Source organism: Lagenorhynchus albirostris, chromosome 12, assembly GCF_949774975.1.
Source record: "Lagenorhynchus albirostris chromosome 12, mLagAlb1.1, whole genome shotgun sequence".
Lineage (NCBI taxonomy): Eukaryota > Metazoa > Chordata > Mammalia > Artiodactyla > Delphinidae > Lagenorhynchus > Lagenorhynchus albirostris.
Window position 1 is genome coordinate 25103314 of NC_083106.1, and position 26914 is coordinate 25130227.

Consider the following 26914-nt stretch of genomic DNA (forward strand, 5'->3'; position numbering starts at 1 on the left):
CAGTCCTAGGCAACTGCTAATCTGCTCCTTATTTCTATTCTGGACATTTCCTATAAATGGGATCATGCAGTATCTCAATACATTGGGCTGCTATAACAAAACACTGCAGACTGGGTAGCTTATAAACAACAGAAATGTGCTTCTTACACTTCTGGAGGCTGGAAGTCCAGGATCAAGGTGCCAGCAAGGTCAGGTGAGGGCCTTCTTCCTGGTGGGACTACTTATGGTCTCCTCACATGGTGGAAGAGGCAAGGAGCTTTCCCTGGTCTCTTATAAGGGCGCTAATCCCATTTGTGAGTGGTCTGCCCTCGTGACTTAATCACCTCCCAAAGGCCCCACCTCAGTGCCATCACATTGGGCATCAGGATTTCAACATACGAATCTTGGAGGACACAAACATAGCATATAGAACGTGGTCTTTTATGACTAGCTACTTTTGCTTAGCAAAATGTTTTCAAGGTTCATCCATGTTGTAGCATGTATCAGTACTTCATACCTTTTAATGGCTGAAAAATATTCAGTTGGATAAACATTTTGTTATTCATTCATCAGCTGATGAACATTTGAATTGTTTCAAACTTTTGGCTATTATGAGTAGCAATACTGTTCTACACACTTGTATACAGGTTTCTATATGGACATACGTTTTCTTTCTCTTGGGTAAATACCTAGGAATGGAATTGCTAGGTTAAATGCTAACTGTATATTTAACTTTTTGAGGAACTGCCAAACTGGGTTTTAAAGTGTCTGCACCATGGGAATTCCCTGGCGGTCCAGTGGTTAGGACTCTACTCTTCCACTGCCAGGGACCGGGTTGGGGAACTAAGATCCCACAAGCCACATGGTGCAGCCAGAAAATAAAATTTAAAAAATAATTTAAAGTAAATAAAGTGGTTTTACATTTTCACCAGTGGGGTATGGGCAGTTTCTCCACATCCTTACCAACACTTCTTATTACCTGGCTTTATTATTATAGCCATCCTAGTGGGTATGCCTAGTGCTTTACATTTTTTTGTTTTGATATATAATTCACATAACATAAAAGTCACCATTTTAAAGTATACAGTTCATTGTTTTTCAGTATATTCACTATGTTATACAGGCATCATCACTAATTCCAGAGCATTCTGTCACTCCAGGAAGAAGCCCTGTACAATTTAGTAGTCACTCCCAACCTCCTGGCCTCTGGCAATCACTAATCTACTTTCTGTCTCTATGGATTTGCCAATTCTGGACATTTCATATAAATGGAATTATATATAATATGTGATCTTTGGTGACTGGCTTCTTTCACTTAGTGTAATGTTTTCAAGAGTCATCCATGTTGTAGCATGTATCAGTACTTCATTCCTTTTTATTGCTGAATAGTACCCTGTTGTATGGGCCTCCTGCTTTTAAAGCAATTGATGTTTTTACCTTTCCTTCCCCTTCCTGGCCCAAACAGGTATGCTGTGGCCTGCAGATACCTGATACTTTCTAGTGTTACAGCAAATCTATTATTATGCTGAGCTAAATTTGAATTATTTAGTGAAGGCTTAATAGTGAATTTTGACTTATTTTTTTAAATAGCCTTATTATTTTAACTTATGTAACAGATGTGATCCATTGTGTAGGTAACTTTGCAAAGCTAAGAATACAATTTTACTTTACAGAAAGGTTTTCTTTTTTTTAAAGAGGAAAGAGAAGTAATTTACACTGTTGCTTAAGAAATCTGTTGTTCTTTTTCAACTGCACCACCTTTTACAGTTATTGATGCTTTTTGACGGCAAGAGCATTTTATTTGTAGAAAAACTGAGGCTAAATTTGGAGACATTCATTTTATAGGGTGTGGAATATACAATTAATGAAGGTAACAGCAGGTGACTAAGCTGAATTATCTATATTTACAAGGTGATAATTAGTCATATAAAAGAAGGAAGGAAAGAAAAGGATTTATTTTAAACTAATATAATTTCAGTTGGAACAAACAATGAAATTCAGAAGGCTCAAGTTTTATACTCATGTGTCAAATAATCTAGCTAGTTTTCTTGTTGATTAATTAAGGTAAAATTTTTCTTTCTATCAGCTCATATTTAATTGATGTTTATGTGACATTATGAAGATATTTGAAGATTTACAGCACTTGTGGCACCTTTGTATCACCAGGGGCCTCCAAGTTCTTGCCAGCAGGGAGCAAGCACGGGAGAATACTGCAGCAGGAATTCCAGCTGGTTCTTATTATTCACGGCAGGTATATATGTTCTATAAGATCACCACGGACATTGAACTAGTCAATACTGAACCATCGCTTCTAGAAGAAATACAGACTTAGGCTCCTGTGAGCCTCTGGTTACAACATTTTCATCAACAGATCAATATATAACCTCATTTTATGTGTGTTATTGTATAAAGATAACTCATTTAATATATACTGTTAATTCACTAACATTGAACTCACAAAAAACAACACTGTAACTTATGCCTTAATGAAGTGTATATAACATATATCTTCTCTGAAAGGCACATCCCAGCCTTTTTGCACTTAGGAGCACTAGATAGCACTTCAGCACTGCTTGGGGCGCATTTAAAATAGCAAAATCACCAACAAGAAGCACAAAAATGTGAAAAATGTGGCACTAAATAAACTGTGAAAAGGACACTCGTTTACCGTATAAGACCTCGAAGTAGAAGGCAGAGCTTAGCCTTGCTCGACCTCAGCTGGGAACGTGCAGCAGTGGCTCAGCTTTTTCACCACTCTACGCACGCACATATCCACCTGAGATCCAGAAAGTGCTGTACTGATTTGGGGGTTACAAATATATATCAGTAAGTAGGTGAATTTGTAAATATGGAATCTGTGATTAATGAGGATTGACTGTAAATGCTTCCTGCACTAAGTTATATTAGTCACTTCCATTCATATTTCATTGACCAAAGCAAGTCATCGGGCCTTAACTGACTTCAAGGGGGTGTGAAAGCGCAATCACACTGTGTCGTCAAAGAAGATTTCAAATATTTGAGAGAAGTACTGATGCCAGTTGCTGATGATATCGTTTGGTCATTCATTGATTATTCCATACTTGTGGCAGATTTTAGTTCCCAAAGATAGTTGCAGCATTATCTCCCGTCCAACATGCTGTTCTTATTATGGGGCTTTGACGCACCTCCCATTGACAGAATGAGGTCTCCGCTCCCTTTCCTTGAAACTGGGCAGACTGTGTGACTTCTGAGGCTAGGTCATTAAAGACCTCCACCTAGTTCTAAGGACACCTACTCTTAGAAATACAGCAACCATGCTGAAGGGAAGCCCAAGGAGCTCCACAGAGAGCTATGTGTAGGTTCCTAGCTGATGTCCTGACTGACAGGTGGCATCAACCACCACACGTGTGAGTGACCAAGGGTTCAGACGGCTCCAACTCCCTGTCCTCCAGACAGCCTCCATTCTTCCAAGCTGAGGCCTCAGGGGTCATGGAGCAGACACAAGCAGTATCCACAGAATCTAATAAAATGGTTATTTTTTATGCCACTCTGTTTGAGGTGACATTTTTTCAGGAATAATAACTGGAAGAGTTATACGTATCATCTGTGTATAGTGCTGTAGTAGGTGTTCGCGGGATTTAGAAGTGTATAAAATTTGGTCCTAGTCTCCACATATTACATTCAGGTCATTGTTTAAACTGAGGCCATTCTTGAACCCACAATGTAATTAAATAGTTGGTCTTTTTATAGTTACCATGATCTCAAATATGATAACTATAAAATGGGTAGCAGCTTGGTATTCTAACAGAAAATGTAATGTTTTATTTTGCTTGGTTTCTTCTTTAGCTTTGGTGAGAATTTTAATACTCATCCATTATTTAGACACAAAACAACCCACGAAGCTCCATTTACACTTAGCACTTTGCTCAGTGCCTGACACGTAATTGCTTGATAAATGTTGAATGAATGCCAGTCCGAATTTATCAGACACAGACCGTGATCGAGTGTCTTTAGAAGCACTTGTGAACCGCCTTTCTCATGGGCCACAGAAAATGAAGAGGCATTGATTGAATGTGGGGTTGAGGGTAAGAAAGCTAAGGTCTAAAGCTGGGAATGTCTTTAAAAATTAAAACATAAATTCTAATCAATGTGAGGCTGATATAACTTCTGAGACTGTGGTGTTTGTAAAAACAGAGAGGGATATCCACACTGATTTTAAAAGGTTCATGCGTTGAAGTAAAAGTAGACAACCAAATACACCACAACTAGGTAGCCAATGTTCTCAAAAAGCTCTTAAAAGAAATTAATATAAATTCATATTTAAATATATTACATACATTTTGTGTTTTAGTTTGTTTTTTATTATTTATTTAATGTTTAGAAACATGGGGAATTTTTCCAGGTTCATATTTATTGTACAAATGGAATATCATTTGATGAGTTGATATTAGCTTCTCTAGGGCTGAGAACATAATGGATGCAGTAGAGACAGGTTGGACTCCATAAATGTTGCTTTCACATCTGCAACTCTTTTGGACCTGCACTTGAAATACAGGATAACCAAAGCAAAGCCTGCATATGTGGTCTGTACATGGTTCATTCTACTTGTGAGAGTGTAAGTGTTGACATTTTTTTTTTTAATACCAGTGAACTGGAATTGGGTGTCAGTTTCTGGGCCTACGATGGCTTCAATCCTGCCATAGTCATGAATTCTATAGCTTGCGTCCTTCAACATATAAAGCCATCCCTCCACCAGATCAGAAGAAGGTGTCTCCTTCAAGATTTAAGAGTCTGGCTTTCCATCCCAGCTCTCCTACTTCCTGGTGTGTGACCTTGGGCATGTGGTTCAGCCTTATTGAATCTGTTTCTTTATTTGTACAAATGGATGGTATTCACCTCATATGATTTTTGAGGATTCCAAGAGATAATGCCTCTTTATCTCTTAGCCCAATGTTTTGCATGTTGTATCCTGATAAATAGTAGTTATTAGTATGGTCTTTTGTGAGTAAAAACTCTGGACCTGTTCATTAGGAACTGAAATTGGTTCTTTGAACTCACCTGATCCCTTGCTTATTGAACACACATATTGCGTTCTTATACATTCTGCCTATAGGAGAAAACTTATTGAAATCACTTACTTGTTTACTTTTATGATGACGTTAACAAAATGAGAGGAGAGAGGGAGGGAAAGTGTGGCTAGAACCATTGGGTTTGTGTAGGGAGGAGAGAGAGAGCACAGGTGTTTCCTCTGAAAAAATTCAGATCTCTCTTCTCTTGCCTGAAGCTGGCTTGCTTTGAACTGGGATAGCCTCTCTCCCAGGGCTGCATTATAACTGTGACAGGCCCAAGGTACTTTTGCCTTGGTGGGTCCCTTCCTCTGTAGAAAAATACAAAAATTATATTTTATGACTGTGCTGGTATAAAGATGAATATAATCTTTGACCCCCAAAGTTAACTTTTAAAATTCTGGTTGTAAAAGAAATTAAAATATTTTTATGGGCCCCTAAAAATAATGTGAGCTCTAAGCATGGTGCCAGGTGAGGCTAATGGACAGGCAGGCCCTGATGTCTTAGTTTCCCTACAAGAGGGTAAGAACACATGATGTATTATAGGGGATGATAAATACAGAAAGGCACTAGTACTGACTCTGTCTTTTTGGCAGATGTGTGTTTTAACATTGTATCCTTCTAACAACCCTCTGAGACAGGTCTTATGAATGTGATAAAGGAGTAACTAATGAATAATTTAGAACCAAGAAGATTCAGTGTTTGAAGTGAGAAAATTTAACTTTGGCCTCACCTTGTTCCGAATCCAGATGGAGAAGATGAATGCTAATTGGCCCTTCAAAACATCCAACTCTGTGTATTGTCTGAAAACGCTGGGGAATTGGAGAAGGAGAAGGTAAGTTTTAACTCTACACTGAGAGCCCTGCACTGCACTAAGAATACGGTGGGGCTTAAGAGTTTGTTGATGCTTATGATACCTTATTCTAACATCAGAAGATGGTGATCTCAGTTCCTTTACCAGGGGCTGATTTGGTCTTTGGGACCACATGGTTTCTGAGGAACAGTTGTGTGTAATTCTCATCTTTCCTCTTCTATAGGTAAGGTTCTCTCCCCCCACCCCCCGCCAGCTTCTTTCAAGACTTTTTCTTTATTTTTGATTTTCTGCAGTGTGAATATGATGTGCCTAGGTGTAGTTTTTGTTTGTTTTGCTTTGTTTTTGGCATTATTCCTGCTTGATATTCTCTGAGTTTCCTGGATCTGTGGTTTGACATTAATGTAGGTTAATTTGCCACCATTGTTGCTTCAGATATTTCTCCTGTTCTTTTCTTTCTCGTCACTTTCTGGGATTCCCATTACTCGTATGTAACCCCTTTTGTAGTTGTCTCACAGTTCTTGTATATTCTGCTTTGATTTTTTTTTCAGTTTTTTTTCTCTTTGCTTTTCCATTTTGGAAGTGTCTATTAACATTTCCTTAAGTTCAGAGATTCTTTCCTCAGCTGTGTCCAGTCTACTGATAAGCCCATCAAAGGCATTCTTCATTTCTGTTACAGTGTTTTTGGTTTCTAGCATTTCTTTTTGGTTCTTTCTTAGAATTTCCATCTCTCTGCAGGCATTGCCCATCTGTTCTTGCATGTTGTCTATTTTTTTTCCATTAGAGCCCTTTGCATATTAATCATATTTATTTTACATTCCTGGTCTGATAATTCCAACAACATTCCTGCTATCTCTGAATCTGTTTCTGATGCTTGCTCTGTCTCTTCAAACTGTGTTTTTTGCTTTTTAGTATGACTTACAATTTTTTCTTGAAAGGTAAACTCAACGTGCTAGGTAAAAGGGACTGCAGTAAATAGGCCTTTAATAATGTGGTGGCTGGTAGTTTGGTGTGGGGCAAGGGAAAACGTTTTATAGTTTTATGATTAGGTCTCAGTTTTGTAGTGAGCCTATGCCGCTGGGCTGTGAACTTCGCAAGTGCTTCTCTGTTGCTTTTTCTTTTCCCCCATTAATTGGAACAAGATAACTAGCAGGGCTGGAGTTGGGTATTTCCCTTCCGCAGAGTAAGACTAGAACCAGCTGGGGCTGGGAATTTCCCTCCCCCCAGGGGAGTTAGGCTCTGATAAAACCCCAGCAGGCTAGGGCCTGGTGAAGTAGTTTCTCCTGAGGGCAGACCTCGTTAAGAAGATCGGCATGTTCTGAGGTATTTCAAAATGGTTCCTCTTCTCCTCCTGCTGGAAGCACGAGAAGGTTTTCTTCCCAGAGCTCCACTGTGAGAATCTGGTAGGGCTCCTAGAGGCAAGAGTAACTGAGTTTGGGCCCCTCTGGAGTTTTTAATTCTCAGATTTGTGTACTCTGAGCCTCCAGCAATCCTTCGATTACAGTTCAGCTTTCCCCACCCTGGCGCTGGTCCCTGAGGACGTTTCTGCTTGCGGATTTCTGCTCAGGTAAGTTGTGAGTCTTTGTATCTGCCTTCTGCCTAATTTGGGGGACAGCGGTTTGTGACCTCAGTTCTCTGAGGGATTTAAGAAGAGTTGTTGATTTTTCAGTTTGTTCAGCGTTTTCTTGTTGTTAGGATGGAGGAATGACTTTCAAGCTCTTTTCATGCCAGACCAGAAACTGGACTCCTTTTCCTTTGTATAAAATGTTACCTGAGTGATATTTTCTCGTCCCGTGTAGAACTTAGTGAAAATGTCCACATACTGGTCACTGTTCCTATTATACTCCCTCCCATTCTTAATCTTTTCTGGCTACAATTATTGCTTCCCCCAAATACGTTTTAGCGGTTAAAGGTCTAGTTCTTTCATCCTTGGATTTTTTTAAAAATTCCACTCTCTGTCTCGGAGTGCTAACAGCTAGTACTACCCATGGGTGCCAGTTGTGTCAACATTTAAACAAGGATGCACTGTTGACACTGTTGTTTCTAATATTCTGCTGGCAAATCCTGCTTTGTGAATTGAATTGGTGGCAGATGCACATTAGGCTGATGGCTTCAGGAAGGGGTTTACAGAGAATGCTGGGTTATAAATGATGGTTCAAAGCTACATTTACAGATCTAGTTTTCTCTAAACCTGTTACCGTACATCTGTCCACATGGAAGCTCACCTGTATTTTGTACCCACCCACATTACCTAGAGAAAGGACTTTCAGCCTTGCTTTTGTATTAGAATCACTGGCTTTATTTCTGTTTAATTGGTCCAGATGGGTCTTGGTATCAGTATTTCTAGCAGTTCCTCGAGTAATTCTACCATGGAACTAGGGTTGGAGTCCACTGGTGTGCAGCAGGTTTCAGCAAACTTTTTCGCTAAAGGAACCGATAGTAAATATTTTAGGCTTTGAAGGTCATATAGTCTCTGTTGTAACTACCCAACTCTTGATGTAGCAGTGGGCGTGACTGGGTTCCAATAACTTTATTTCTAGCTGCCAAAATTCTAATTCATATAGTTTTCATGTGTCATGAAATATTTTTCTTTTGATTTTTTTTAACTATTAAAAACGGTAAAAATCAGTCTTGTCTCAGGATGTACAATTAACAGGTTGCAAGTGGGATTTGGCCTAGGGGGCTGTAGTTTGGCAATAGTTCAGCTGTAGTTTATTTTCTTCAATTCTTCAGTTTGGTTCCACAAGAGAAAGTGTTTCCTTAGCTACATCATTGACAACATCTTCAGTGAGTCCTAACATTGACTACTTATTTCAAATAAGTCTATCAGAACATTTTTAAACATGGCAATGTATTTCCTTATTAGCCTTTGAAATTGTGGCAATTGGGATGCTTTTGTCTACAAGTAACAAGCATGGCTTAAATGGCTTTAAGCAGTAGGAAAGGTATTCTCTCATTAAAATATAGATAGCTGCAGGGTTATTCAGCTGCTTGACCATCATCAACCCAGGTGTTTTCCATCTTTCTACTCTACTATCCTCAATACGAGTCCTGGCTGATGTCGGGGGGGAAAAAACAAAGCTTTAAAGAGTCATTTGTTGTTCATTTTGAACCATCAAAAGGTTGTTTAGTTTTGTAGTTTATACTGTGAAAACACTAAAAATAGTTTTCCCCCCTGAAATTACAGCAATGAGTACGAGTTTAAAAACCATGTGTGGTTCTTATCCTGATACCCACCCCTATGGGCATCCTGATACAGCCCCCAAGTGGTACATGACCCACCTCTACCTCCCCATTTGAAAATCGTGGAGGGAGATTTGTATCCCATTCCAAACCCGGAGCTATGTCCATCCTGTTGTGAGTGCTGACCCCAGTCAGGAGCAGGGACTGAAATTCCACCTTTGCAATTGCTTGGGAGACAAGCTGGCACCGCGGAAGCCGCTCTGGCCCAGGATGGAGCGGCCAGGCTTCTGGTCCCGGCTCTGCCTCTTAGGTGGTATTTAACACTGGACAAGTTACTTAACCTCTCTGAACTCTAGGGTTTTTTGTGATTTTTTTTTTTTTTTTTTTTTTGCGGTACGCGGGCCTCTCACTGTTGTGGCCTCTCCCGTTGCGGAGCACAGGCTCCGGACGCGCAGGCTCAGCGGCCATGGCTCACGGGCCCAGCCGCTCCGCGGCATGTGCGATCTTCTCGGACCGGGGCACGACCCGCGTCCCCTGCATCGGCAGGCGGACTCTCAACCACTGCGCCACCAGGGAAGCTCTGAACTCCAGTTTTGACATCGGCAAGGCAAGAGTTTGAACTATGCGATGTATAAGATTCCTGTTAGAGCTTACCTGTGTCTCTCTTTACCATGGGATCCAAGATTTCGACTTTTCCCTTCCAATGTTGAACTGATTTCTATTCTTGTTCCTGCTGCTTGGTGAGGACACACACTGTCACTGTGTCCCCCAAGATAATGTGTCAGAGCAGCTACCCTTTGTTCAGCACAGACAACCCACAGTATTCTAGTGTGAGACATTCACATGTAACTAAGCCAAATCCTCTCATTCTAGGAAGCAAATCAGAAAGTAAGCAAGAGCAGCACTACAGAGGAGAGAATTTCGGAGAGCTTTTTTTTTTTTAAACTAAAATGTTTGCAACTGTCTGTTCTTTATTATTAATATTGAAACATTTCACCATTATTTACTACTACAGCTCTAGAGGTGTTTCTCTCACCTTCTAGAACTCTCCATGCATCTTCACACAGAAGTGAAATGATGAGGCCCTGAAAAACTTGTGTGGGAAGAAAAGTTTTATTTTGGTGGCAAAAGCAGTTATCTTTGGCTTATCAACATTTTTCTGTTTTTCTTTTCAGGGCTATTTCCTGTGTTCACTAGTAATTCTTTTTCTTCCTCCTTTTCCTTCCTGTGTTCACTAGTAATTCTTTTTCTTCACATGGAACTTTCTTGTTTTTCTCAGGGCCGTTATATGTTATAAAAGAGCCCGGTCATCTTTAGAACGACCTGGGGAGACTTTTCCCTAAGGAACTTGAAAATGCATTAACAAGATTGACGTTTGTCAAGCTCCCTCCATCCCCATTCATCCAGGTGTTGGCCAGTGAATTGCAGCTTCTTAGGTCCAGAGGCCCTTGTCCCCCTGCTCAGGCGGGCTCATTGAAGGGTGGAGAGCTGTTTTAATGGTTACAAGAGCGGTTTATAGTGGCACATCCAGTCCAGGTGAACCCGCTTTATACTGAAGGCCCGCATCCAGGGCCTCTGCTCCAGGGGCGTTCCTGGTGGCCTCTTCATAGGAGGGTGGTGAACATGAGAGAAGGGCTACCTCCCCGGGCAGTGGGGAGTAAGGGAAGGTCTGCTCGCTGCTCCAGAGTAAGCCTGGCAGGAAGTCGGTCACCTCTCCTGCAGGCGGGTGCTCTGGAAGGTCGAGGCTGGAAACCTGCCCCTGGGGCCGAGAGGCCTGGCAGTGGCGATGCAGGAAAAGCAGCAAAAAGGCCAGGAAGAGCAGGACAGTGGCTGGAAGAAGGATGCACAGGAAGGGCTCCACATCTTCCTTGGTGGAACTTATCTTCTGGGTGCCCTGGAGTTAGGGAACGGAATTGAGTTAGAAGATGGGGAAAGAAGAGCGCTGCATTTCTAAGACTGATCTGTCTTCGTCTTGTATTCTCCTTATCATTTACTGACTCTAAAAATCACTCTAATCATTCATTTATGCCAATGAGCTTGAGCCTGCATGAAGTAAAGTGTACTTCCGTGATAAAGTATGAATTCAGAATGTCAAAAGTACACAAGGGTACCCTACACTATTTCCACTGAAGTAAAAATATTAGGATAAGTTTCAGTTGGCAGGTCCATCACTCATTCTTTGAATGAGAACTTTTATTATTTATGTACTTATTTTGTTTAGAATTAGACCGATAATGTTTTTTGCCACAGAAGGATTATATGGAACTGACTTCTTTAATTCTGGAGTAAAATCTGACATTGTTATGTGCTTAATACTCATGTAATCAACATATGAAATCTGATTGGATAGCTGATGCTTATGATATTGAGATTTTGAAATTTCCTCAATGTGTTTTTGCAATATTTGTAAGATAAATATGGAAATTTGGAATTCTCTCAAGAAAAAGAATTGCAGATAAATTATTTATTTTTGGCTGTGTTGGGTCTTTGTTGCTGTGCGTGGCTCTTCTCTGGTTGTGGTGAGTGGGGGGCTACTCTTCGTTGCGGTGCACGGGCTTCTCATTGCAGTGGCTTCTCTTGTTGTGGAGCATGGGCTCTAGGTGTGCAGGCTTCAGTAGTTGTGGCACACAGGCTCAGTAGTTGTGGCTCGCGGGCTCTAGAGCACAGCCTCAGTAATTGTGGCACACGGGCTGAGTTGCTCTGCGGCATGTGGGATCTTCCCGGGCCAGGGCTCAAACCCGTGTCCCCTGCATTGGCAGGTGGATTCTTAACCACTGTGCCACCAGGGAAGCCCAAGAATTGCAGATAAATTCATTCTTAAGCAACCTAAAAGGTATTGATTTTATTGTGTCAGCTCACAATAATGATGGTTCTTGATGGAGTAAATAATAAGCATGAAATGATACTCTAATGGCAAGGTAGAAAAGCCATATGAAAAACTAAGTCCTGTTCCAAATTGCATAGACATTGCTTTACACAAAGCTACTGAGAAATAATGAAGTATTAACAAGCTTCTCTGTTCATTCACAACACATGTGAATGTTAGTATACACTACTACAGAGGAAAAGAAAACAGTGTAAAGCCTTATAATTGTGTTTAAAGAAACAACACATTAAGATCTTTGCTGATTTAAAATAAAACTTATAGTAATAAAACTATGAAAGCTGAGGTTTTTGCCTTGATTTTGGTGGAAATAACAAATGTTTTGCTGGTCTTGACCTGTTAAGAGACTGACTTATCTAGTGTTGTTCGTATAATCTTTTTTAATTCCTAAAGAATTTACAACTATGTTGTTAATTCTGACTCAAAATTAGATGGTTTATTTAATAGTTACACTGCTAAATATTTTGTTTTCTCAGATATGAATTAAGATATTTTAACTTAAAGTGCATACAATTAAAGGTTTTCTTCGGAAGCAGAACATCGTCTTTGGGCTTTGACAACTGTGGTCTTGAATTCCAATATGACCTTCTGATACCTGCGTGACCATGAGCCATTCACTTGCCCCTTCTGTGTCTACTTTTTCTTCTCTATGAAATGAGAATAAGAACATCTTTTTTGGAGGGTTGGCATGAGAATTTAATGAATCAATGAACTATGAATTCTTTCTGTTTTCTCACACATAATCTAGTTTATCAGAACTATTAACTAAAAATCTGCTATGCTGTAACAAGGACTTTGATTATAAAAGCTATAAGAACTCAAATAAATTTACTACAGTTATTTAAAAATCAAGTTGGACTGAAAAAGCAATTTAAATATGTTTATTTTCTTCCACTAGATGAATCATTTAAAATGTTAAAGCTATTATCTCTTAATACTTAATCACTCTTCAACCTTGATAAACGAGGCATTTTGCATAACGGATTTTTCCTTCATTCTCCTTCAGTAACGTGGATGATAATAGTTTCTAAACAGTTGTGGGCATCAAATTTTAAATACTCTAGTTAAACCCTCTAACTTCAGTATGCATAGAATATGAAGATACTTAATATTCTATTTAAAAGTTTTTCTGTAATAGACCCTCTTGCTTACCATTATGCTATTAATGCTATTAGTTGCAAAAATTTGTGAAAACAGAGATGCTACAGTCCCCTTCTGTAATTGGTACGTCCATTGGTTATTTTGTCCAAATATTGAGTGGCACTGAAAGGCTTATTTAATACCGCGGATTAGGACAATTTCTTAAGATAAAGAACTCTTCTTTCTTCCTAGTTAAGAGATCACAGAGCTATGAACAAATTTATGATGGTATCCTTAATTTGTTTATTTAATGATTCATGGTATATTGGTTCAAATTATTGTGGATTTTGTTAATGCAGAAAGGATGTCTTTTTCTTTTTTAACATCTTTATTGGAGTATAATTGCTTTACAATGGTGTGTTAGTTTCTGCTTTATAACAAAGTGAATCAGCTATACCTATATCTCCATATCTCTTCCCTCTTGCCTCTCCCTCCCTCCCACCCTCCCTATCCCACCCCTGTAGGTGGTCACAAAGCACCCAGCTGATCTCCCTGTGCTATGCGGCTGCTTCCCACTAGCTATCGGTCTTGCATTTGGTAATGTATATATGTATATGCCACTCTCTCACTTTGTCCCAGCTTACCCTTCCAGGATGTCTTTTTTTAGTCAAATATTCTACTTGTTTCACTACCCTCAACGTGGTTTTTTAACTTTTAATATTTCTCAAGGACGTTGCTGTTCAGGGAATACTTTAAAGAAATAACCAATAGAAAGTGTAACTGCTGCAAGATATATCATATATATGTGTATAATTTATTTCTGTTAAAAGTGGTTTTAGAGAATTTAAATACCAATCTCACCACTCGATTTTCCAGAAAACAAGAAAATAGGTTTGTTTCCCCCTTTCTGGTGGGACAGTAGCATCACACATTTCCCTGCTGATCATAAAATTAATTCTGAGTTTTTAGGTTTCTACCAATATTTTTCCTTAATGACGCCTCAGATTGAGACTTCTTTGGGGATTTCCCAGGTAAAGCAAAACAGCTGCTGCATTTCTTAGTGAGAGGCAAAGCGTCCTTAACCCTCTGCTGCCCTTCCTGAAGTAAGATCCTTCGCTTCTGCTAACTCTTAGAAACAGCTGGAGAGCCAAAGGGAGCCTCTCTCTCTCTCTCTCTCTCTCTCTCTCTCTCTCTCTCTCTCTCTCTCTCTCTCTCTCTCTCTCTCTCTCTCCCTCCCTCCCTCCCTCCCTCCCTCCCTCCCTCCCTCCCTCTCTCTCTCTCTCTCTCTCTCTCTCTCTCTCTCTCTCTCTTTTTTTTTTTAAGGTAGACTGAACAAAGTTGTCATACCAAGGCATAAAAATTTGTTGACTTCTAGCCTCGGTGTTCTTTGATATATTTGCTATATCAAGCGTTCTTAGAATATATTTGTGACAAGTTTTACTTGAATTTATCATTGTCAAAAGATACCAACTTTCAAGGTAGTTCCTTAGACCAAACCATTCAGTGAATTCATATTTTTGTCACACCTGTAATACAAAATGTTGCCACTAAGTTTTCCTAAAAATGTAGGCATTGTTGGTTTTAAAGCTAACAAAGATACTTTGGGGAAGAAAAGGCATAAGTCATAGGTACAAACCTGCAGGTGGGTTTCCGGAAGAGGTAGGCTCGGTTCACTGGTTAACCACTCGTATGTCCCCCTGCCAGCGTGGCCAAACTTCTTCCAGCTGCTGCCCATCAGTTCCCGCATGTTTTCACCCGACTGATATGCCAGGCACCCTTCCCCCTCGCTGCCCAGATTTCAACAATACTGCTTCTTGGCCTGTATCCAGCTTGGATGAATTCGGCTGATGGCTGTTGGGAAATTTGTTCTGAGTGTCAACAGGGAAAAGAAACCAACCAGAGAGACCTCTCAGGACTATATTTAAATTCAGTGCCCCTGGGTTTGCTTTTGTGGCCTTTATCACTGTAAGGATTGGCATCAGATGTCGGATATGGAATAGATTTTAGACAGAGGAGTTCTCCGCATTCGTGTTATTATAGTGTCGCGAATGGTCTCAGTGAATAAAGAGCTGTTTGTATTTAGATGTAAATACGACCCTCTCCTTTCCCTTACCATATCCCTCTCCAGACATATAGCTGAGCAAGAACTACCCAAGCTGAACTTCCTGTAATTATTTCTGGATTCTGTGGTACAGAGAGAAGGAGTATTTGGTAGTGAAGCAAGACTCATTAATATCATTTTTGTGAATTATTTAGATGAAAGACACTAAATGATAAAATTGTACACAAGCCAGAGAGACAATAGCTCCGACTGTTTGCATGGAATGTTTGCTGTTTTCATAGTCTTAGTTCTGATTACCTTGTGAACTTTATAAAATTATTTATATCAAGCAATAAGAAACTTTCAGTTTACACATTCACTGAGGTAACTTCGGGATGTTTAATTCTACTGGACATTTAAGACATGAGGGTTGGATCCTTTCTTTTAGTAGAGTAAACTTTAGCTTCAAATATTTACTCAAAATGTTACAGCTCAGAATTGCAGCTACCCATGTTTTTATCCAGGCATCCTTTTCATTCAAGTGATTGTTATGATTGTTAAGTGGGATTCTTTTCTCTTACTTAGGATTCTCAATCTTTGGCCCATGGTGGTCTATGGATAGGTTTTGGGGAGGGTGGTGAACTCTCTAAACTTTTAGGTACATCTAATTTTCGTGGGAGGATCCATAGTTTTCATTACCTTTTCAAAGACAGCTGCGCTCCCCAATACACTTTGGCACTTTGTCAAACTTATTTGTGATTAAAAAAAAATTTTCACTAAGTGTCCCAGTGCCTCAATCAGTATCCTAGTGTGGAACACCTTTGTCATTTCATCTTTTCCTTTCTTCATGTGGAATGAGTTGATTTTGTGCTTTTGGTTAACATGTTGCTTTGTTCCATGGATGTGTTCCTATTTTAAGTCAATCCTGTATCCCCACTTTGAAACATCAGGAGCACCTGGAGACCAGTGCATGTTTTTGCTTTTTGCTTTTTTGCTTTTTTGCATGTCAGTGGTTTTGCCAATACTATGCCCTCAACTGCTTCTCCATCTTTTTTTTTTTTTAATTATTTATTTATCTTTGGCTGCATTGGGTCTTCGTTGCTGCACACGGGCTTTCTCTAGTTGTGGTGAGCAGGGGCTACTCTGTTTCGGTACACGGGCTTCTCATTGTCGTGGCTTCTCTTGTTGCAGAGCAAAGGCTCTAGGCGCGTGAGCTTCAGTAGTTGTGGCACGTGGGCTCAGTAGTTGTGGCTCGCGGGCTCTAGAGCACAGGCTCAGTAGTTGTGGCACACGGACTTAGCTGCTCTGCAGTATGTGGGATCTTCCTGAACCAGGGCTCGAACGCATGTCTCCTGCATTGGCAGGTGGATTCTTAACCACTGCGCCACCAGGGAAGCCCCTCCTTCTCCATCTTATCTACTTATTTACTTTCTTTTCTTGAGAAGCAAATAAGCAAGTTGGAAATATGGATCAAAAGCATTAAATGTGAATCTGTAACGTTGACCCTCCTCCAGCATTGAATGAATCAGAAAAAAATTACTGCTTTTATGGATACATTTTTGGGGGGACCAAGAAAAAGAAACATGACATAAATAACATATGTAATACATCAGAAGGTGATAGATGATGTGGAGAAAAAGCAGAGAAGGAGCAGAGTGAACGCTGAAAGGGGGAGGCATTTTTAAAGTGGGAAGTCAATTAGGATCTCACAGGGAAAGTGATATTTGTGTAAAAAGCTGAAGGATTCAAGGGACTGACCCATGAAGGTATCAGAAGGAAGAGCACTGCAGACAAAGGGAATAGCCAGTGCAAAGGCCCTGAGGCAGTCATGTGCCTGATAAGTTCTCAGAATGGCTAGTAGGTCAGGGGGGCTGGAGCAGTGAGCCAGGAAAAAAGTAGAAGATAGAAGACAAGGTTGGGGAGGATACATGGGTGGGAGGTGGTCGGGCAGCACAGAGTGCAGGATTTATAGAGCATTGTAGGAATTTGGCTTTTATTCTGAGTCAAATGGTGAAGCAGAGGAGTGACAAGATCTGACTTCCATTTTAAAAGAATCACTTGGTCCTCTGCACTGGAAATAGTTACAGGGATTAAGGGCAAAAGTAGAGAGACCAGTTGGGGCTCTTTAAATCAGGGGAGAAATAATGGACCAGACTAGCAGAAGTGGAGGTGGTGAGGTTCTAGATATATTTTAGACTGAGAGTCAATAAGATTTCATGAACTAAAGGTGGTGTAAGATTGAAAAAAGATCAAGGAGGAAGGAGGATTACTGTTTTAGACTTGAGTAATAAGAAGTATGACCATTGAAGGGGAAAGACAGGATGGGGCAGGTTGTTTTCTTTTTTAGGCAAGATGAGTAAAGATCAGGCATTGAGTTTTGGGCATGGTAAGTTTGCAATGTGTGTGAGTTTGTGTATTTGACTTTGGAGTTTAGGAGTGAGAACTAGACCACAGATAATAGCTGGAATCCATTGGCAGGGAGATTGTATTTAAAACTATGAGATGTAATGAGATCACCAAGAGAATGAGGGTCAGTAGGATGGGGGGACAGAGTGAGTGGCCAGTGAGGGAGAAGAGAAACCAAGAGCGTGTGATGTCCTGGATCTAAGGGAAGAAAAAGTTTCTATAAGGAGGGAATGATTATCTATCTCAGAAGCCACTGTGTGATCAAGTAAGATGATGAATGAGATTTACTCTGGGATTTAACAAAATGGAGGGAAGGAGTGTCATGGGTTGTTTGGATAAGAGCAGTTTTGGTGGAGTGGTTGGGGAAAAGCCTGATTGGAATGGTTATGAGAGAGAAAAAGAAGAAGAATTGGATGTGGTGAATATCAACAACTCTTGAGTTATGTTGCTTGAAAGGAGATCAAAGAAATGATCCAGTAGTTGGACAGAGAAGTAAGATCAAGAGGGTTACACAGTAAAACAGCAAGTTAATAGATTATAGAGAAAAGAACATATCAGTATATGTCAGCAATTCCACTTCTAGGAATTTTTCCTAAAGAAAGAATTTGATGACTACTCAAAGATATATATATATACTGTTGAAAAATGCTTTAACAAATCTTAGATGTCTATAGTAACAAACAACTAGAAATTTTTTAAATTCTACAAAATAATTGGTTAATAAATTAAGGTAAACACATCTTATCACCCGAAACTAAATACCAGAAAGATGTAAACATGCTTACCATGCATTAAGAGAAAATTGTCAGAAAACTGCATGTTTATTATAAATTTCCATGTCTCTGCTTATAGAAAAAAGTGTTAACAGTGGTAATTTTTCTAATTAGTGGGATTGAGTTGTTTCTTATGGGACTAGGGTTCTTCTTTTTGCTGATCCATACTTTGTAATTTTTCATGAATGTGTTACACAAGCAAGACAAAATAGTTTCAAGATCTGTCCATCTTTGGAGGCCCACGTGAAAGCCACCCTGTTGTAATATCCTGCAATTGCCTGCCCTCCACCTGAATTAGGAATGAATTACAATGTTCTCTGAATTCCCACAGTTATTCCAATATTATAACACTTATTTAAGTCAGCTTTGTATTTCAAAAATAAGTTAGGAAATTGTTAGTTGACTCAGAAAGGGGCTCACTGAAGAGTTGTATAAAATAGTGTTCTCTGGTATGACTTCAATTTATTGGGATATGCTTAGCCTAGAGAGCCAATAGCTGAATTTGCTGTAACTGCTTACAGAAATGCTGTCGTATTTAACTCTAGAAAGTTATACCTGTGTGGATTTTAGCAATCAAAGTGTTTTTTTTTTTACAACTCCATAGTAGATGATCTTTTTCTTTTTTTCTCCACACTAAAAGGCAGAACACTTCCTGTTATTTCAGTAGGCTTTTAGCTAAGATTTTTCTGTTTAGGACTTTTATAGCTTGTTTTTAATTATAAACACTGACACAATTAGTCTGAAAGTTTGATTAGCTATTTCTAAAACTTCTCTAAGTATTTTAGAACTGAGGAGAGAAGAGTTTTTCCGTGCTCTACTTAATTCTTTTCCTTCTCCCTCTCTCTCTTTTGAAATTGACTTGTCTTCAACCATTTGATCTATTCTTTCTTAATTCCCTTGAACTCAACATTATAAATTTTCCATTTTTATTTTCAGGAACGACCAAGACTTCTTGGTTTTCTCCTGATTTGTGGAACTTAAGGGAGTTTGACTTTGTTGTGTTACACATTTCATCTTCTGGGTCAGTAATGGAGAAAAAGTCCTTGAAAACTCAAGGTCAGGGAAGATGGAATTAAGCGAAAGATGTCTGTAAAATGGTAGGGTTTTTTTTTTTTTTACATTTAATTTCTAAGCTAGTAAATACATTTGAATTTTAGCCAACTGGTCACTGCACTTTCTCAAGATGCTATTATAAGAATTAAATAAACATATTGGATTAGGATGACTGAAAAACGAATCAGCAGATGGCAGGCAGTACTGTGACGAATCACTGCCTGCATCAGAGCCGGTGGAGGCCCAGGGGTTCACCTAAGGGTCAGCAGATCTGGCCTTGGTTTTTGTTCAACTTTGGCCCTGATAATCTGGAAGGAAAGACAGAAACAGTTTGACTAAATCCACTAACAATATGGACTGAAAAAAGAAGCTACCCCAGAATGATTTTTTTAAACCAACAAGTATGACAATAAAAAAAGAAATTGATATGAAGTTTACTTTGGAAGAATATGAGCACTTACGAAAAGGGAGGTTTGAACAGAAGATTTAAAAAAAAAACTTTTTATGAGGGAATAATATAAAACAGAACACAAAGATCTTCTGTGTTCAGTTTGATGAATTTTGACAGTTTTATTCACTCCTATAATCACTACCTAAAACAAGATATAAAACATTTCCATCACCCCAGAAATTTCCCTCCTTCTGCAGTCAACTATTTTAAAATTTCTATCTACAATGGAAGAGTATTTTTAAAAATCTCAATTCTTCAGAAAAATCAGGGAGCAGGATATGAAATGTATAAGCTTACTGTGTTCTCTGGTTATGAACTTGAGTATTTTCAAACATTTGGCCTTTGGTTTTCTATACTTGGAATCATGGAAAATCTAAGCATATTTAAAATAGAAAATGATCACAAATGTATGGAAATCAAATTGATGAATTTAAAACAGGAACTAGTAGGTAGATACATTTAGATTAAAATTTCTCATGTAATTTATGTAGAGTTTTTTTTATTCATATATACGACAGGGAGTGGGTTAGACAGGGTGGAAAAACCTCATTATTTGATACTTAAATTGTCATATATTATCATATTATATATTTTTCTTATAATAACTCTTGTTATAAGAATTTTTCCTAATTTTGCAGATTAGGAAGTTAATTTGAATTAAGCAAACTTGGGGAAAAAATTTCCAAGGTTTTCCAAGATGATACAATTCCAGGAGCCAGGTCTGGATATATCTAATGCCTCACTGTCTGTGAAGCAAAGGAAGTTTATATGACAAAGAAGGCCGTTCCTCTTTTAACAGGTGTAGCGGCCTTATATTTGGTGTACAATCCTAGAGATGGCAAGTGTGGTATGACCATAAGTACGAGCCTCATAGAAAAAATTCGAACTCCTATTGTTTCTTTAGCATCAGTTATTTTTTGACGCCTCCCTGTTTTGACACCTCCCTGACTTGCCTCTAACACCAGGCACAGTCAACTACCACCTCCTCTGGACTGCTTCTGTGCCATGTACATGCTTTCATTAGCTCACATGCTATATTTTGTGTTGAAATTGTGTGACTGTCTTTCTTTACTTCACTGGTAGAAGACAAAGAATTATCTTTTAAGTTACATTCTCCTAAAGCTCATTCGAGGCCTGACATCTCATAGGCACGTGAATGCTTTGGAAAGAATGAAGTGCTGGTGTCTCATTTTATGTGTGATCTGTATTACTCTTTGGAATGCTGTCAGGAAGAAGACCTCACCAGAGAGAGGCTCTTAGTGGACTGCACCTGCAGTAGGTGAGGGGACCCTGGGGGTTGTCCTGTCAGCTGCTGAAACTACATCTAGCCTCTGGGACAGTGCCTTCCTCTGTGGTCTCTGCTTATTCAAACTCAGCTGTTGCTGGAACTTAATCAGTGGGCCTACGCACTGTCCTGCCATTTACTTGAGCTTGTCAGAATCCCCCCAAAGGTGTTGCTAATAAGTTTAAGCAGTTGTCACTTAAAATATCCAAAAATGTTCTCAGGAGAATTTTAATCTGAACAGGGAATTTAGCAAGTCGTTTGGAATAGAACAAATACCATAACTGGTGTATGTTAGGTCGAGTACAGTTTATGAATAAGCAGGAGCTAATCTTAGACATAGAAAAGAAGAATTAGAACATTCATAACTCTGATTTAAGTACATATTTTGAAGTCCTTTTTTACATTAAACTCTTCTCATCAGTTTAGAAATATTATCATGTGAAAATGCTTGACGGATTTGACTTCACGATTCAAAATCAAAGAGAAGTGAATTCCAAATACATCTTGACTATGTGCAGCCTGATAATTGACACAAAATTTCTTCCTTCAACAAACATTTCAACATGTTTGAAATAGTTATATTATTAAAGTCACAACGTATACGTTCCTGATATTCTTTCCCCTATAGACATCAGTCAATAATTATGAGTTTGTCCAAATAAGAATAAAAGCTAAACACCCCGTCCATGCCCCTGCAAACACACACCCTTATGCTAACAGAACAAAATCTTTGTTGGATTTGTGATTACAGGCAGAATCATGGAACTTCCATTCTATAAAAATTAGGTGGAGGGACCTTTTGGATTGTTGTCTAAAATGTTGTCCTGTTTATTCTAAATAATATTATATAGAAAGATTTAAACAATTTGAGGATGTATTTTCTTTGGGCAATAAATCAATCAGGTGTCAAGCTAACCAGAAATGAGAAGCTTCTGTTTACGTAGGCCACAATTGCCTGCTCCAAGGCCTTTACCTCTGTTTTTTTTTTTTTACTCTAGTTTATCACAATTAATTTTAATCTATCTGTTCTTTATAATCAAAATATAAGCACAAATAATGCATTGAGAGACTCATTCTCAATCAAAATATAAACATAGGGAAATAATCAAAGCAGTCATTTTCACTAGAATCTCTTTAATATCAGAAATGGATGTAAATGACACTTAACCTGTTACCTTTGCATGGCCAGCGTACTATTCCACTTAGAGTTCTAATAAGGCAACAGTTTCCCAGGAGAGCTTATACATGGCCCAATTACATTTCATTTCCTGATCATGCTCTCTCTTTTGAGATTTTAACCAAGAAGAAAAATAAAAGTTTAAAGCATAACAAAGGATATAAAGGATTCAAAATCTGGGTAATCAGTTTTTGAATAACAATTGAAAACTCATTCTCTTTTTGGAATTTTATGAGAAATTATAGGATCTGAAACAACATAAATGCCCATATACAGGAGAATTTGAATAAACTGTGATGTGTCCCTACAAAAGCACACTCTGCAGCTGTAGAAAAGAATAAGGAGCATCTCTATGGATGGAGGAATGAGAACGTGGCAATAGGGATAGGAGGGAGCAATACTTCTCTGATTATACCCCTTTGTATCTCTCTGACTCTTAGAATCTTGGTAATGTCTCACATATTCAGAAATTTTTATTTTTCTCTAAGTTGACTGATTTTATGTTTTCAAATTTATTGTCATCATTGATATTATTTAAAAATCACACCTGTGTCTATGGTTAAGTTCTTTTCTTTCATCCCCAGTTTTATTTGTGCCTTGTAATATTTTTCATCTTTAACAAGATTATACAGATTTGTCAATTTTATTAATCTTTTCTAAAGACAATATTGGGCTTCTTGATTCTACCTTTGTTTTCTATTTTATTAATTTCCACTCTAAAATGTTTTTTCTACCTTCTTTTAATTTATTTTGCTGCTCTGATTATTCTAAATTTCTTGATGAATGCTTAACTCTGGAAATTTTTAGTCTTTTTTCCTAATATGAGCATTTTAGGGCTGTAAATAATCCTCTAAGTATTGCTTTAGCTGCACCCACCAAGTTTTTATATGTATAACTTTCATTATTTAGTTCTGAGTATTTATAGATTTCAAATATTTTTGTTTGACCTAAGACTTATTTAGATATGCATTTAATTCCTACCCGTCAGGATTGTTCATTTACACTTGTTTTTGATTTATAAATAAGCTTGATTGTTTTCAGAGAACATATTTGTATGAAACCAGTTCTTTAAAATTTTATAGCACAATAAAAATATGTGGTTGGTTTTTCTTAAGTGTTCCATGTGTGGTTGAAAACCATGACTGTTCTCTAAGTGTTGACTTTAAGGTTCTGAATATTTTAATCAGATCTTAATCATTTTTTTCAAATAATACAAAGAACTTGGATCACCTTAGCCCTAGCCCCACCCCCAACTTGAATGATCTGATATTATAGTTCTGGTTTTTTTAATTTAATTTATTAATTTTGGGGGGGGTGGATAGTTTTAGGCTTACAGAAAATACTGAGGAAAATGTATAGAGTTCCCATATTCCTTTTTACCCCACCCCCAATTAACCATATTTTTAACACCTTACGTTAGTGAGGTAGATTTGTTATAATCAATGAACCAATATTAATGCACTATTATTAGTTAAAGTTCATAGTTTAATATTAGGGTTCATTCTGTTGTACTACGGGTCTTGACAAATGTATAATAACATGTATTCATCGTTATAGTACCATACAAAATAATAGTTTCACTGCCTTAAAAATCCCCTGCCATTCACCTATTTATTCCTTCCCTCCTCCCCACAAATCCTTGATCTTTTTACTGTTCATAGTTTTGCCTCTTCCAGAATGTCATACAGTTGGAATCATACAGTGTGTGGCCTTTTCAGACTGCCTTCTTTCACTTAGCAACATGCAGTTAAGTTTCCTCCGTGTCTTTTCATGGCTCCATAGCTCATTTCAATTCTGGGTGTTTTTTTGTTTGGTTGGTTTTTTTGAGTCCGAAAATAAGACACTCTCATTTTAGGTAATTCTTGTTTAGATTTACCTACATATTTACAAATTTCTTGGCTTACTATCCTTCTTGCATCAAATTTTCCTTTAGCAATCATTATTCATCTTACTTTCACAAAGGAATAAAAGCACTCTTAAAAACACAAAATACATTTATTTTACTCTCATTGTTGAGATAGCTTTTCTGAGCAAATATTTCCAGATTGACAGATATTTTTATCAGCATTTTGAAGATGATATGCTACTGTCTTCAATATCTGTTGTTGAAGAGTTAGTTATAACTGTAATGTCTATACCCTTGTAACTAACTGATCTAGCTCTTCTACCTGGCTGCATTTAAAGAGTTTCTTTTTGGTTTTGGTCTTTAATATCATTGTGAAATTAAAGGTGAAGATAACATTTTATTTAAATCTTATAAGTTGTGTTTTATACATCTGTGGGTCCTTGTCTTTCATTAGCTGTTGGAAAATTTCGAATTACTATCCTATTGCCTTTCTTTCATTCCCTTTGAGTTTGTTACTAAATGTATTTGACCTTTTTATGCTGTCCTCAGTGTCTCTTCTCTTTTCATGTTGCATGTCTTCAAATCTGTGCTGTGTTTTGCATTTATCAACTGATTAGTAATTCCTCCACCAAGTCTAATCAGCTGCGAAACACATTCATTCTTGAGTTTTACATTTTAACAATAATTTTCATTTCTAGGTGCTTTAGGGTTTTTTCCCCTCAAAATTGGTTGGCAAATTTTCATAGTCTATTCCTAGAATCCTTTATTTTTTTGTAACCTATTATTTATTTCTTTAACTATTTCTTAAAACTTCATTTCTTTATCTCATCATTTAAATGTCTATGTCCTTTAAGGTTAAAGTCTGTTTATTTTTGCTTAATCTCTCTCAGGAGACTGAGAATGGATCTTTCCCTGTGTGTTTGGTAACTTTTAAAATTGTGAGGTCATATTTGGTTGAACCTGATCTATGGGAATCCTGAGATACTAAATTGAAGATGCTTTCCCTAGAGACGATTTGCATTTAGTACTGATGGGGCCAACACCACCCTGGGATAACACTTTAGCCACACTTAAGGATTCAGGATTAAAAATGGGAGTTGCAGATTCAGCTTTTGTCCACCTTGTTGGAAGCCCCAGGTTCAGTCTTTTAATTCCATGGTGATAGAGGCAAGTCTACCTTGCTGCTCTTTTCTCTGGTTTCAGCTTCACCTCACCCTGCCTGTCAGATTCTTGAGTATCCTTCTGTGCATTGCTATAGGATAGAGAATTCCTTTTTTAAAATTCTTTAAAAAAATTTTATTGAAGTATAGTTGATTTAAAATGTTAATTTCTGCTGTACATCAGAGTGACTCAGTTTTACACATATATACATTCGTTTTTAAATATTTTTTCCATTATGGTTTATCACAGGAAATTGAATATAGTTCCCTGTGCTATACATTAGGACCTTGTTGTTTATTCATTTTATATGTAACAGTCTGCATCTACTAACCCCAAATTCCCAGTCCATTCCTCTCCCACCCGCCCTTCCCCTTGGCAACCACAAGTCTTTTCTCTGTATCTGTGAGTCTGAGTCTGTTTCTGTTTTGTAGGTAGGTTCATTTGTGCCATATTTTATATTCCACATATAAGTGATATCATATGGTATTTCTCTTTCTCTTTCTGACTTACTTCACTTAGTATGAAAATATCCAGGTCCATCCATATTGCCGCAAATGGCATTTTTTCTTTTTTATGGCTGAGTAGTATTCCATTGTATATTTTATCCATTCACCTGTTGATGGACATTTAGGTTGTTTCCATGTCTTGGCTATTTTGAATAGTGCTGCTATGAACATAGGGGTGCATGTATCTTTTTGAAATATAGTTTTGTCTGGATATATGCCTGGAGTGGGATTGCTGGATCGTATGGTAATTCTATTTTTAGTTTTCTGAGGACTCTCCATACTGTTCTCCATAGTGGCCGCACCAACTTACATTCCCACCAACAGTGTAGGAGGGTTCTGTTTTCTCCACACCCTCTCCATCATTTGTTATTTGTAGACTTTTTAATGATGGCTATTCTGACTGGCATGAGGTGGTACCTCATTGTAGTTTTGATTTGCATTTCTCTAATCATTAGCAATGTTGAACATCTTTTCATGTGCCTGTTGGCCATCTGTATGTCTTCTTTGGAGAAATGACTATTTAGGTCTTCTGCCCATTTTTTGATTGGGTTGTTTGTTTTTTTGTTGTTGAAGATAGAGCATTTTTTAATATTATTTGATCATGGAGGGTTTTTTTGGGGGGGTGGGGGGACTTATTTTCAGATCTAGTTTTCCAATGAACATTCCTTGAGCAAAGCAGTTCTAGTTCAACACCTTCATTTTATAGGTGAGGAAACTGAAGCTATGTGACTTATCCAGTGTTTCACAAAGAATCGACATTAGAACCAGGGGAAAATCCTTTACGTCATAAAACTAGTGTGCTTTCTAACCCTGAAAAATTCCATAAGTAGAATGTATGTGACATGTCTCACCATTAGACATGTTTCTAAGAATGACTATCTTGGGACAGATATTTGTTAAAATATATCAGTAAAATCTTAGATTCTTTTTGGAGAGAGGATTTTTTTGGGGGAGGGGGGTGATGTTATGATAGGTATTGTGCTTGGTTGGAGAATACGCTGTGTAGTTTCCCAATAATTAGGCTAGGTGATTTAGAAAGATATTTATATACTCTAGGGTATTGCTGTTGAAATACAGAGGGGCAAGGCATTAACAAGTAAGTTCATGGCCCAATTTATCCAGATGAAAGCCTTTGAATTGAAATGTGCATTATTTAACAGTCCTGTTCTTTGATATACAATTGGGATACCGGTGATTTAATTTTGGGACATCAGATTTGAAATGCCAACTTTA

General features: G+C 38.1%; 3 protein-coding genes across 7 annotated transcripts in view; 1 reads left to right on the forward strand and 2 right to left on the reverse strand.

The window, feature by feature from the left end:
- NHSL1 (NHS like 1) overlaps positions 1 to 26914 on the forward strand; it is a 340732-nt gene that overhangs the window by 263923 nt on the left and 49895 nt on the right. For 4 of the 5 annotated variants that reach the window (XR_009543767.1, XR_009543766.1, XR_009543768.1 and 1 more), the window contains exon 7: positions 5774 to 5859. Coding sequence is in view for 1 of the 5 variants with exons in the window: in XM_060167495.1 (XP_060023478.1) it covers positions 2066 to 2099 (34 nt within the window). In the remaining 4 variants the exon portion in view is untranslated. Of the gene's footprint in view, positions 1 to 2065; positions 2179 to 5773; positions 5860 to 26914 lie in introns of those variants that run through there. The other variant, XM_060167495.1, reaches the window with a different exon arrangement.
- On the reverse strand, positions 4415 to 4693 carry LOC132530886 (ATP synthase membrane subunit K, mitochondrial-like). The gene has a single exon (XM_060168381.1). It carries the CDS (start codon positions 4691 to 4693, stop codon positions 4415 to 4417), a length of 279 nt encoding a protein of 92 aa, XP_060024364.1.
- On the reverse strand, positions 10566 to 14743 carry SMIM28 (small integral membrane protein 28). The gene is given in 3 exon segments (XM_060167827.1): positions 10566 to 10588; positions 10591 to 10912; positions 14619 to 14743. Coding segments are annotated over 3 exon segments (456 nt in total). The 5' UTR covers positions 14730 to 14743.